Raw genomic sequence first — 13,519 nt, 5'->3', positions numbered from 1 at the left:
GTATAACTCAGGGAACTATACTCAATATTTTGTATAATAACCTTATAATAATGAGGGAAAAGAATCTGAAAAAGAATAGATATATATATATATGTATAACTGAACCACTTTGCTGTACACCTGAAACACACATTGTAAATCAACTATACTTCAATTAAAAAAATAAAATTAAAAAAATTTTTTAAAAAGGATGACTTTCAACTGGGGGCTAGAGCAGCTGGGTAGTGGTAATGTCCCCCCAGAGAAGTGATATCATCAGAGCTGTGCTTTGGGGAATAAAGCAAGCAGTAGACCTGTTATGAGCATAAAAAACATGAGACTAATACAACAGTTAACGACATGTTAGCTGTTAACACGCTGCTTGTCTGGACTAAGATAGCGGGAGAGGAAAGGGAAGTGAGAGATACTCGACTCGGCAAATCACTGAATGTGGGGAGTGAAGCAAGAAAGAGCCAAACGCGGCTCAGGTTTCAAGCTCTTCAAGCTTGGATTACCGAGGGGAACACAGAAAGAGCACATTTGCGGGAAAAGGTGATGAGCTGAGCTACAGACACACAGACCCTGAGGTGCCAACAGCTCATCAGGTTAAGAGATTCCGCGGCAGGTCTGGAGTTTCAATAAGGTCAGAATTGGAAATAAACATTGATAGTTGTCTACCTTGAGATGACAGCTGAAAACACAAAAGTGGGTGAAATCTCTCAACAATACAGAATAAGGAATGAGAACAGAACCTTGAAAACACTTACCGTTAATAAATGAGAGGAGGAAGGAAGGCCAGAGCAGGAGCATTGAGAGAGATAGAGAGAAGAAAACCAGGAGAGTGAAGAGTCCTGGTAGCAAAAGAAAAGCAGAGTTTCAAAGAGGAAAGGGGGTCAGCAATGGCAGATGTTGTAAACAGGTAAAAGAGAATGCTGGTAAAGAAAACCTCTCCAGATCTGACAAGTAAAACAACACTGGCTACTAAGAAAAAGTAGTTTGGGGCTCGAGGGTGAAGAAGTCAGCTTCTAAGTGAAGTGACAATCAAGTGAGGAAAAAAGTTGCTTAAAGGGTTACAAGTAGAAAGAAGGTTTCTTAAGACAGGATGGTATGACCCTAGGTAGAGAAATACTCACCTGAGTGTTTGAAATGGCAGCAGGATGGAAGTTAAAGATGAAGAGGATGAAAGAAGAACACCAGGAACACAGAGTGGGAAGTTAGCCTGGGAAATGGATACAGTGGGTGATGATGACGAGAACCGTATGGGAGCAAAAGAGAAAGATGCAGGCACTCCTTGGAGATATCCTGGTCTTTATAATCTGTGTAAGAAATACTTACATTCTAAGGATGAGGAACGGTACAAAGAATGTCCAAAACATGGACAAATATGTTGGCTAGTATGTGGACTTCTGGGTATTACCAAAAAATTTAAACTCTGATCTAATTCAGAAAACCCATAGTTTTCTTATCACAAAAAAAATTCCTAGTTTCAAAACCATGCATTTAACTACTCTACCTCATTATCTATGGTAAGAATCATTTATAGAAAATGGTGATGATCCAAGTAAAACGAATAGGAAAACAAAAATGTAAATATTCAAGAGCACTATCTTTAAAGAAATGAATTACAAATAATATTTTAAAAGTATAAATTAAGTAATGACAATTAGCATAAAATTACATAGAAAGACAAAAACTGAGAAGCTTATTTCCTATTCTGGCACAATTCTCCCTCTTTGAATTTCATTAATACTTTTTTTCTTAAGTCTTTACTGAATTTGTTACAATATTGCTTCTGTTTTATGTTTTGGTTTTTTGGTCGCGAGGCATGTGGGATCTTAGCTCCCCGACCAGGGGTCGAACCTGCACCCCCTGCATTGGAAGGCAAAGTCTTAACCACTGGACCATCAGGGAAGTCCCTCATTAATACTTTATCACGTTCTAGTTTACGATAGTTATTTGCGATTGTTTTCAGTAAAAACTGAACCTAACCATTTGTATCTTGATAAACTGTTAAATGCCTATCCCACTCCTCTCTTGTATTTTCCCCCCTTTCCCTTTTCTACTGGTTTTGCAGTGCCTGTCACAGCTGCAAATAAACAAGAGAAACAAGAAAAAGGTAAAGAAATACCCAATCATATCATTGATATGGATGTTTAGGTTCAGCCTATAAGTGGACATGTCAACGTGTTTGTATCAAATGAGTTAGTTGAGATGGGGAAGGGGAGATGATATAGATTATGTCTGATACATTAAAAAAATTTTTAATTAAGTGATTATTAATGTAAATGGCATATTTTCACCACTAGATTATTTTGTACCTTCCAGCCTCTAGCTTCAACAGAGGCTGGAAGGTACAAAATACCTTTATTAATAAATTTTTATTTATTAATAAAGATTGGCCAGCTGGATGAAAATGGTATAGACATTTAACAAAAATAATAAAATGAAACGTAAGACCAAAAAAAGAGAGAAATAAGATAGGCTAGGAGTAAATGAAGAAAGCTAACTTGTAAAAACTAGTCAGTAGTTCTCACAGCCAGTTATACACAAAAATCATCTAGAAATTAGAATCAGTGAGGGCTGGGGCAACATTCAAGTTTCTTAAAAGTCCCACCAGTAATTCTGCTGCATGGCTAGGGTTAGGACAAGCTCACCTTAGTGAAAAGAGGAAGCTCAGTGACAAGGAAAATCAAGGATGCTGTGGAAATGTTAACAGACGGAAATAAAGTAACTCACATTACAAAAGCATAAGGGTAAATAAGACACAAACAAAAATGTTATACTACCCTTTGGTTATATTATGCCAAATCTGAAATGTTCCCTGAAAAACAAAACTTATGGAGACAGCCTGGAGAAAACCAACAACAGATGAAGTCATTGTCACGATGACACTCTGCACTACACAGAGATTAAGGATTTGTCATTACTACAGAATACAGGATTTTTAAAAAGTAGAAAACACAGAACAGGTAAACATAGCAATATGAACTCAAGAATTCAGAACTCATCCAACTTTTTTAAACTGTATTTAGAAAATATTTCAGTGACGTCTACAGGGAATTATTTTCTGTAATCGGCTTCCTGAGTAAAGAAAGGGTCTTTCAATCCTGAGTTCAGCTGTCTATGACTAAGGGTTGAGGCATTTGAACAATTTTCTCCTCAGAGTATCTGGAAAGGCTGTGGTTTACTGTTGACTTTTCTGCAAACAGTTGGCTCTCAGAGATTTGAATTCAAGGGGTACCCTTCCATCCCAGATGATACCTTTTTGTCGAAAGCCACATAGGCAGGAATGAATTCTGCGCGCGGGGCCTGCTTGGGCTGGCCGTATGTGAGGATTGGTGCCTTGCTGGCCAGCTTGTCCAGCTCAGCCTGAGACAGCTGGCTGACCTGGAGCCGGTCTCCGCTGATCCCAACTGTTGGATGTCGAACAACTGCATAGCCATTCCTATAGCCAAGCGTCTGGCTTCTAGGAAATGCTGTTTTCTGAAGAAAAAAACGAAGTGTGTCTTTATATTATAAATATTTGTTGGGTAAAAAAGCTAACTTTCAAAAATATAACTTCAACCTTTGTTTATAAACATCCACAAACCTTACATCAGAAAGTTTACCTACTTTAGAAGGCTCTTGTATTTTAAGCTAAAACACTCGGCCAGAAAGGAGGAGGGATGCAGCAGCCTGAGCTTAAAATAAAACTTAAAGCCCTGCTGCTGAAAGTCCAATTTAATTACCAGCTCACTTTCCACAAAAGGCTAAAATATTATCTCACGTATACTCCTAATTTTGTACTAGTCTTCCCATGTTTTTCATTTTATCTGGTGGTCATAAACCATGGAACTGAGAAGATCTAGTTCTGTGAAATGAATTTTTACCTGAAATGAAACAATGGCCCTCTTGCTACAGTGATGCTAATATATTCATATAACTTTTTGGAAAGCAAATGGATATTACAGACTTAAATTGAACAGACTTGAACTCAATAATTCCACCCCCAGTCCTTTAAGGATATAACCCAAAATTACAGGAAAGAACAATATGCCTAAGGCTGACCATTATAATGTTCAATAGTTATAATTATAATAGTAAATTATAATAGTTATAATTACAATACTAAAACACGCCATGGGAAACAATCTAAAAGACAAGCATGAGTAACTGATGGAAAGCTCACCTAACGGGCTATTATGCAGCCATTAAAGACCATGTGGTAATCTGGGAAAAATATTTATGATTTAATAAGTCCAAAAAAGCAGCTTACAAAATTATATGCATATTAATTATAAGCATGCAAACACGTGCACAAAAAAGGCTAGACTTGGAGAATGTTCTCTGTCTGTACTATACATTTCTGAATTATGGTTTCTTTTTTTTTTTTTTACAATCAACACATTTTTATTGGTAAATGGAAAAAACAAAAGATTACAGAAAAAAAGTGGAAAGGAAATATTTTTGAAGGCAGAGGAGACCAAAACAGTGGCATAGGATACCCAGCCTCCCCATCCCTCCACAAAGATCAGTGGTTGGACAGCTGTCCATGAACACCTCTGGAAGAGGTCCAGAGTCCATTCAGGAGGTTTCAGCAACACAGTAAAACAAAAAACTGAGGATATTCACACAGCAAGAGAAGGAAGACAACCCATTTTCTCTGCATCATCCCATCCCCCAAGCCAGCACTGTTCAGCCCCAGGAGGCAACTTCCCCTCAACCAGGAAAGGAAAAGCAGGGTGGGCAGTCAGCTCTCCAGTCGTTTGGAGACACTGCATGAAGGTCCCACCTCAGTTTCACCCCACAGACTAGTGAAGTAGAAGTGTACAGAGCCAGTTAGGAACAAGGAAGAAAAAGGTAGGGGCTACTGGCAGCACCCATTCAGTGGGAGCCACTGTGGTTCACAGAGACCTGCTTGGCAGACAAACAGCAGATTTTGACCCACAGCCAACAGCCAGCATAGCTGCAGCTGCCATGTAGCCCCTGCAGACTTCACCAGCTTTTGTCCCACAGGCATTCAGGGTTGCCCAGGCCACCACCTGAGTCCCTCCTGGCTCCCTCCTCTCCCCTGTCCCCAGCAGAGCCCAGGAACCACACAGGCAGCCAGCTTAGGCCTCTAGAAAGCGATGAAGAAAAAAACTGCCAACCAAGAGTACTTTACCCAGAAAAGTTGTCCTTCAGAAATGAAGGCAAGATAAAGACTTTTCCTAATAAGTATAAGCTAAAGGACTTCGTCACCACTAAGTCTGCCTTACATGAAATGCTGAAGAGTTCTGAGCTGAAACAAAAAGGTGTTTATTAGTAACATGAAACTATACAACACACTGGTAAAGGTAAACGGAGACACCCTAATACTGTAACATGGTGATGTGTTATCTACTTTACTATAAAGACCACTTAACCCTAGCTTCAACAATTTGTTAATGGATACACAATACAAAAAGATGTAAATGGTGACATCAAAAAAATAAGGGGCGGGGAGTAAAAGGGTAGATTTTTATGTGAACAAATACGGTTGATCTGAAGGGCGAAATAGACAACAAAACAATTATAGCAAGGGACTTCAATACCCCACTCTCAACAATGGACAGATCAGCCAGATAAAAAAAATCAACAAGGAAAACACTGCACTTGAACCATACTTTAGATCAAAGAGACCTAACACACACATACAGAACAATCCATTCAACAGCAGTACTCTTTATTCTCAAGCATGTGCAAAACATTCTCCAGTATAGATATGATAGGCCACAAAATAAGTCTCAGCAATTTAAGAAGACTGAAATCATACCAAGTGTCTTTTCCAATTACAATGGCATGAAACTAGAAATCAGTAAGTGGAGGAAAGCTGGAAAATTCACAAATATGTGAAAATTAAAAAACACACTCCTGAACAACCAATGAGTCAAAGAAATCAAAGGGAAATTTAAAAAATCTTGAACAGATGAAAATGGAAGCACAAAAATGAAAATCTACAGGATGCTGCAAGAGCAGGTTTAAGTTTATAATGATATATGCCTGCATTGAGAAATAAGATCTCAAATAAACCACTTTGCTTTATACCTCAAGAAACTAGAAAAAGAAGAACTAAGCCCAAAGTCAGCAGAAGAAAGGAAATAATAAAGATCAGAGCAGAAATAAATGAAATAGACACTAGAAAAACAATAGAAATGATCAAAGAAACTAAGCTGTTTTTTTGAAAAGACAAAACAAAATTGACAAACCTTTAGCTAACTGATTAAGAAAAAAGAGAGAGGACTCAAATAAAATCAGAAATGAAAAGGGAGACATTATAACTAGTAGTATAGAAATACAAAGAAGCATGAGAGTCTACTATGAATAATTACATGCCAACAAACTGGATAACCTAGAAGAAATCGATAAATTCCTAGAAATGTACAACCTAGCAAGATTGAATCATGAAGAAATAGAAAATCTGAACAGACCAATAACAAGGAAACTGAATCAGTAATCAAAAACCTCCAAATAGAGAAAAGCTTGGGACCAGGTGGTTTCACTGGTGAATTCTACCAAACATTTAAAGCAGAATTAATGCCAGTCCTTCTCAAATGCTTCCAAAAAACTGAAGAGGAGGGAACACTCCCAAACTCATTTTATAAAACTAGCATTACCCTGATACCAAAGCCAGATAAGGAAACTACAAGAAAATTACAGACCAATATCTCTGATGAACACAGATGTAAAAATCCTCAACAAAATACCAGCAAACCAAATTCAACAGCACATTAAAAGAGTCACACACCATGGTCAAGTGGGACTGATTTCTGAGATGCAAGGATGGTTTAACATGTGCAAATAAATAAATGTGATACATCACATCAACAGAATGAAAGATAAAAATCACATGATCATCTCAACAGATGCAGAAAATGCATTTGGCAAAATACAATATCCTTTCATGATAAAAATGCTCAAAAAATTGGGTATAGAAGGAACATACCTCAACACAATAAAGTCCATAGATGACAAACCTACAACTAACATCATACTCAAAGGTGAAAGGTGGAAAGCTTTTCCTCTAAGATCAGTAACAAGACAAGAATGCCTACTCTCACCATTACTATTCAACATAGTACTGGAAGTCCTTGTTAGAGCAATCAGGCAAGAAAAAGAAATAAATGGCATCCAAATAGGAAAGGAAGAAGTAAAACTGTCTTTGTTTGCAGATGATATGATCTTATACTTATAAACCTTAATGACTCCACCAAAAAACTGTTAGAACGAGTCAACAAATTCAGTAAAATTCCAGGATACAGAAATCAACATACAAAAAATCAGCTGTGTTTCTACACACCAACAGTGAACTAACTGAAAGAGAAATTAAGAAAACAATCTCATTTATGATAGCATCAAAAACAATAAAATACTTAGGAATAAATTTAACCAAGGAGGTGAAAGGCCTGTACACTGAAAACTACAAGCTTTTGATGAAAGAAACTGAAGATAACACAAATAAATGAAAAGAAACGCATATTCATGTTTTGGAAGAATTAATATTACTAAAATGTCCATACTACCCGAAGCCATCTAAGAGTCAATGCAATCAGTATCAAAATTCCAATGGCATTTTTCACAAAAATAGAAAAAAAAAATCCTAAAATTTTTATGGAGCCACAAAAGACTCTTAATAGCCAAGCAATCCTGAGAAAGAACAACAAAGTTGGAGGCATCCTGATTTCAAACTATACTTCAAAACTACAGTAATCAAAACAATATGTATTGGCAGAAAAATAGACACATAGACCAATGGAACAGAATGTAGAGCCCAGAAATGAACCCTCACATATACAGTCAACTAACCTTTGGCAAGAAAGCCAAGAATACACAATGAAAAAAGGATAGTCTCTTCAATAAATGGTGTTGGGAAAACTGGATAACCACATGCAGAAGAATGAAACTGGATCCCTATCTTACACCACTCACAAAAATTAATTCAAAATGGATTAGACTTAAACGTAAGACCTGAAACTGTAAAACTCCTAGAAGAAAACATAGGAAAGCTCCTTGACATTGTTCTAGGCAATGATTTTTTGGATCTGACAACAAAAGCATAAGAAACAAAAGCAGAAATAAATAAATAAATGGGATACATTAAAAAGCTTCTGCACAGCAAAAGAAACCATCAACAAAATGAAAAGGCAACCTACAGAATGGGAGGAAAATGTGCAGATCATGTATCTAATAAGGGGTTAATATCCAATATATAAAGAACTCATACAACCCAATAGCAAAACAAAAACAATCCAAATAAACAAAGTCTGGTTAAATAATGGGCAGAGGAAAAAAAAAATGGGTGGAGGAACTGAATAGATATTTTTCCAAAAGAAGACATACAAATGGCCAAGAGGTATGTGAAAAGGTGCTTGACATCACTAATCATCAAGGAAATGCCAATTAAAACCACAATCAGATAACATCTCACACCTGCTAGGATGGCTATCATCAAAAAGACAAGAGCTAACAACTGTTGAAAAGGATGTGGAGAAAAAAACCCTTGTGGGAATGTAAATTGGTACAGCCATTATGGAAAACCGTGTGGAGGTTCCTCAAAAAATTAAAAACAGAACTACCATACAATCCAGCTATCTCATTTCTGGGTATATATCCAAAGGTAATGAAAAGAGGATCTTGAAGAGATACCTGCACCCCCTTGTTCAATACAGCATTATTCATAATAGCCAAGTTATGAAAACAATCTGTTTCAAGCAATGGATAAAGATATGACATATATGTGTGTATGAATGTGTATATACATATTTATACATGTATATACAATGAAATAGTATGCAGCCATGAGAAAGAAGGAAATCCTACCATTTCTGACAACTTGGATGAAACTTGAGGGCATTATGTCAAGTGAAAAACTTCAGCAAGAGAAAGACAAATACTGTATGCATGATATCATTTATATGTGGAATCTAAAAAATCCAAACTCATAGAAACAGAGAGTAGAGTGGTGGTTACCAGGGGGTGGAGGTAGAAGAAATGGGGAGAGAGTGGTCAAAGGATACAAACTTCCAGTTTATTCAGTTATAAAATGAAATCATTCTGAGGATCTAATGTACAGCATGATGATTATAGCTAACAATGGTGTATTATATACTTCAAAGTTGTTAAGAGAGTAGATCTTAAATGTTCTCATCACAAAAAGGAAATGGTAATTATATGACTGGATGGAGGTGTTAGCTAATGCTATGGTGGTGATCATTTTGCAAAATACAAGCATATCAAATCAACAGGTTGCACACTTTAAATTTATACGTCAATTATATCTCAATAAAGTTGGAAAAAAGTGAAAGGGAAAATTAGAGATTATGTTAATTTTATGGAAATTTTTTTCCTTTTTCTGTTCTTCGCAATGTTGCTTTCAAAATCATATTTACACACATACATATATATACACGCATAAATCATAAAATGTTTTTTATGAAAAAAATTACTGACTTACCTACCTAATTTCTTTGCAGCCCAACCAACCATCTCTCAGGATCTGTACTAGCATAAAAGGTGCAATAGAGTAAACTTCTTTTGCTAAGAGTTATGGACTGTGAACTTTATTTTATGGGTTGTACATTCAGGGTCACATATCAGTTGACAGGACATAACACAAATGACACAGAACAAAATGGGCTGAGTTGACTTCATCACTGGGTAACCTGTGTAACTTCAAGCTCCTCTTCTCCCACCTCTAAAGACAGAAGCAACATCAGCTGCTTCATTTGCTTTTCCCGTTTGAGACAGACATCTCTACCATCACTCAGCTATACGACCTTTATCAGTGGACTTCAAGGGCACCCCAGGCAAGACCACCTCAGGCTCCCCACCTTAGTTCCTGTGGTTCATCTTCTGAAGGTCTTGAGAGTTACACACACCTAGTCTTTCAGGGCTGAAGATAGTGATCATGTTTTTCACATATCAAAATAAGGCAAATTGGCTGACACTTGGCCAGTGTATTTAAAATTTGAAATATGTCCAATGCACAGTTCATCTTACTTGTAGTACGGCAATATATGTTCTCAGAGCCTGGCACCTCCAACCCACACCTCTGTAATCCCAAATCAAATCAACCCTGCCCCATGGGTAACCCACACTCACCAACAGCAAATGGTAAGCTGTCCCTGCACAGGGCAGGAACGTGCCTACAACATTTTTAAGTTTCATAAAACTGAAAAGTCCACTGAAGCAAAAAATCTACAATGCTGTGTCTTAATGCAGGAATAACTGTGAAGAAGAGATTCAGAATCCAAATTCCCTCACCAAACATTCAATTTCAATTCATTCTCCCAAAGAAAATAAATTGACTATGTATTTTATCTGACCTTCATGATCAGGGAGAGGAACTTATAGTTTAAATTATTAAACTATATAAATATAAATTATTATCGTTTCATCTCTGATAATCAGCCTATCGGCCTACTGAATCTTAATGTTGATATTCCAACATATATTTCAGTAACCCTGAAATTTCAGAATTAAATAATAATTTTGTCAAGGGCTAAACTATGTCAGAGAAAAAAAACACAAGCCTATTTTTTTTTCTCTTCAATTTTGTCTACAGGATGCAACTAAAAACACAAAGTAGGGGAAGAGTGAAACAAAATCTAAATAGGAATCTTTTAGAAAAATGTTAAAGCGAAAAGAAAAGGGCTAGGAGAAGAAAAAACAGCAACGAATCAACAGTAGTGGAGGGAATTTATGTGGAATTATCTCCTACAAAGCACCTGAGGATGGTTTGGGAGGAAGACGGCCAAGTGCTGAAAGCCTAACTTTTGGAGAAAGAACAACTGGGAAAGAAGGTTAAACAAGAACAGGGTGAAGGTGGGACCAGACTGTAGAAAAGGGATGAGGTGTGGTAGACGCATAAGTAAGAAGGGAGGAGACTGCAATAAAGGACCTGGCAGAAAGAAGCCAATGGGTGGAAGTGGTAAATAAGACAGGAAATGCAGCTGGGAGTGGGGGCCCTTACTAGGTCTAGGATTCAGAAGAGGAAGAACGCGGGCGAGAACGATAGGCCTGGGGAGAGTGGGTGGGATGGGGCTGTGGAAATAAGGATGAAGGTGTAGAGAGGCTGAGTCGGGGAAAGGGCCCAGACTAGGAGGGAGGGTTTAAGGGTGGAGCTCATCAGAGAAGGGTATGGGGTGGGAGAATGAGCTAGGGAGAGGACCGAGGGAGAGCTCGGGAGCAAGGCGGGGAAATCAGTGATCTAGAGGAGGCAGAGGCTTGAGGAGAGCAGGAAGTAAGAACGCTGGGAGGCCAACGCACTGCCAGGGTGGAGTGGAAAAACTAGAGAGGGATGGGCGGAGGGCAAAATGGGACAGGGAGGGTGAGGCTGGGTGAGGGAGAAAAGAGAACAAGGTTGGGGCAGAGGGACGGGTTTGAAGGGAAAGAGGACAAACTCGAGCGGACGAGAAGGGAGACGCAATCTTTCGAGCAGCTGCAAGCCCTCCGAGGCCGCCCGGGGGTGGGGGCAGGGGGGTGGGCAGAGAAGTCCTCACCGTGGAGTCCTTAAAGGACATGCCCGGGAGACAGGGCAGGCCATGCACTGGGTTGGACATCATCGCAGCCGCTCTCGCCGCGGCCACCTCGGTCGGGTTTGGTCCTCCCGCCTTGCCGGGGGGACCAGCGGCTCCTTGGTAACGCCAAACATTCCCAGCGCTCGCGGCAGAGTGCCCGGGCCTGAGGCGCAGGCGTGCTGGGTCTGCGCGTGCGCAGCCCGCGGGACTGGGCGCTCTCGCGGGAGTGTGGCCTCGGCGAGCTGGCCCCGCCCCTCCCCTCTCGGGACGCAGCGAAGTGAGAGCGGGTGGGAGGGGCGGGAGGAGGCTGTTGTGATGACGGGATGGTTCTCGCCTTGAGGTCCGGGGTCGGGGCGGGCCCTTAGATCAGTTAGAGGGGAAGGGGCGGTCCTTCCTTCGCTCCAACGCAGTCCTCACCGCGCTCCGCCCGCTCTCTCTTCTCCCACCTGTGGGAAAAGGGCTCTTGTCCCAGTTCACACTGAAGTGTCAGTGGTTGGTTCCGGTTGAAAGTGTTACCTTTCTCGGACCCGTGCTTCCCTGGGGCCAGGGGTTGCGGATTATTCGTGGTTATAACTCTGTTGCTCAAGGATGTTCAATGAACAAATGCAACCATCTGGTCCCTAATCCTCCCACTACAGCATTCTGTTTTTTTCCACTTTACCTTTCTTTATTCTACTGTCAATCCCTGCACTTCTGCACCCTCCCAGTTGTTGGCCGGGCCTTTGGGTCTTACACATTCACCGCAGGACACTCAATATTTGTTGACTGAAGAGCTACAGGGCGCTTGTGTCAATTCTCCACGTCTCTAGTATCTACCTACTTGCAGCTGTAATGAAAAGATCAGAACCAAGAGGGGAAACGCATCTCCTTCAAAGAGAAAACTAAGTCATAAGAAAAAAGCAAATAAGTGTGGCGACATATTATCAAAATCATAGGTACTCTTTTTACAAAACTTGTTTAAATTACTATCCCTGAAAAGAAATGTAATCCTATTCCTGAAACATTTTCAGGAAAGAAAAAACAAGCTATCCAGCAGCACTGAGGAGCTTAAAAAGAAAAAAAGCAAACAAAACCCAGCTGCCCAGACATTGGATTCATCGGGTCTGAAATGAGTCTCAGGCATCTGATTTTTATAACAGCTGTTTCTGATAATGAGCCAGTTTAGGAACACGATAAAGTAACAGACCTCAATCAGAAGGCATCCGCGTCATGGGGTAGTTTACTGCCAATACAGACACAGCAGCTTTAGTTTTACTGCTTCTTGTCCAAGCAAATCCCCCTGTTGGGTTTCACTAATAGGTGTAAACCTCATGGGGCCCAGGACATCAATCCACTAGTGGTAACTGAAGCAGTTATTGGTGGCTGTCTCCACACCCTGCCCAAAGAATTTCTTTCCTTTTTTTTTAATTAATTAATTTTATTTTTGGCTGCATTGGGGCTTCGTTGCTGCACGCAGGCTTTCTCTAGCTGCGGCGAGCAGGGGCTACTCTTCATTGTGGTGCGTGGGCTTATTGTGGTGGCTTCTCTTGCTGCGGAGCACGGGGCTCTAGGCACGCGGGCTTCAGTAGTTGTGGCACGTGGGCTCAGTAGTCGTGGCCTGCGGGCTCTAGAGCCCAGGCTCAGCAGTTGTGGCCCATGGGCTTAGCTGCTCTGCGGCATGTGAGATCTTCCCAGAACCAGGGCTCGAACCCGTGTCCCCTGCATTGGCAGGCGGATTCTTAACCACCACGCCACCGGGGAAGCCCCGAGTTTCTTTTCTAATAACACTTCCTCTCCCCAACTACTTCTAGTTCCCATTTTTGTCCCCTCTCTTTCTCACCTTTACAATTTTTTTTAATTTCTACTGGTGTAGTACCTTAATGTAGGTGTTTAAAACATATTTTTTAAAAAATCAATGCATTGTTGAAGATACTGAAGACTTTTTTTTTTTTTTTTTTTTTTTTGCGGTACGCGGGCCTCTCACTGTTGTGGCCTCTCCCGTTGCGGAGCACAGGTTCCAGACGCGCAGGCTCAGCGGCCATGGC

At 40.1% G+C, this 13,519-nt stretch overlaps 1 protein-coding gene across 2 annotated transcripts in view; it reads right to left on the bottom strand.

Moving 5' to 3' along the window:
• EFHC1 (EF-hand domain containing 1) overlaps positions 1-11,765 on the bottom strand; it is a 63,079-nt gene extending 51,314 nt beyond the window's left edge. The window contains exons 1-2 of one of the 2 annotated variants that reach the window (XM_030870488.3): positions 11,478-11,765; positions 3,241-3,462 (exon numbers count right to left, since the gene is read on the bottom strand). In XM_030870488.3, the coding sequence (XP_030726348.1) occupies positions 3,241-3,462; positions 11,478-11,540 (285 nt within the window). In that variant the 5' untranslated portion in view covers positions 11,541-11,765. The remainder of the gene's footprint in view (positions 1-3,240; positions 3,463-11,477) is intronic. The other variant, XM_030870489.3, reaches the window with a different exon arrangement.
• Between the last annotated feature and the right edge of the window lie 1,754 nt (positions 11,766-13,519).

The sequence above is a fragment of the Globicephala melas genome, chromosome 11 (genome assembly GCF_963455315.2).
Source record: "Globicephala melas chromosome 11, mGloMel1.2, whole genome shotgun sequence".
Lineage (NCBI taxonomy): Eukaryota > Metazoa > Chordata > Mammalia > Artiodactyla > Delphinidae > Globicephala > Globicephala melas.
This window is presented reverse-complemented; position numbering and strand designations above follow the sequence as displayed.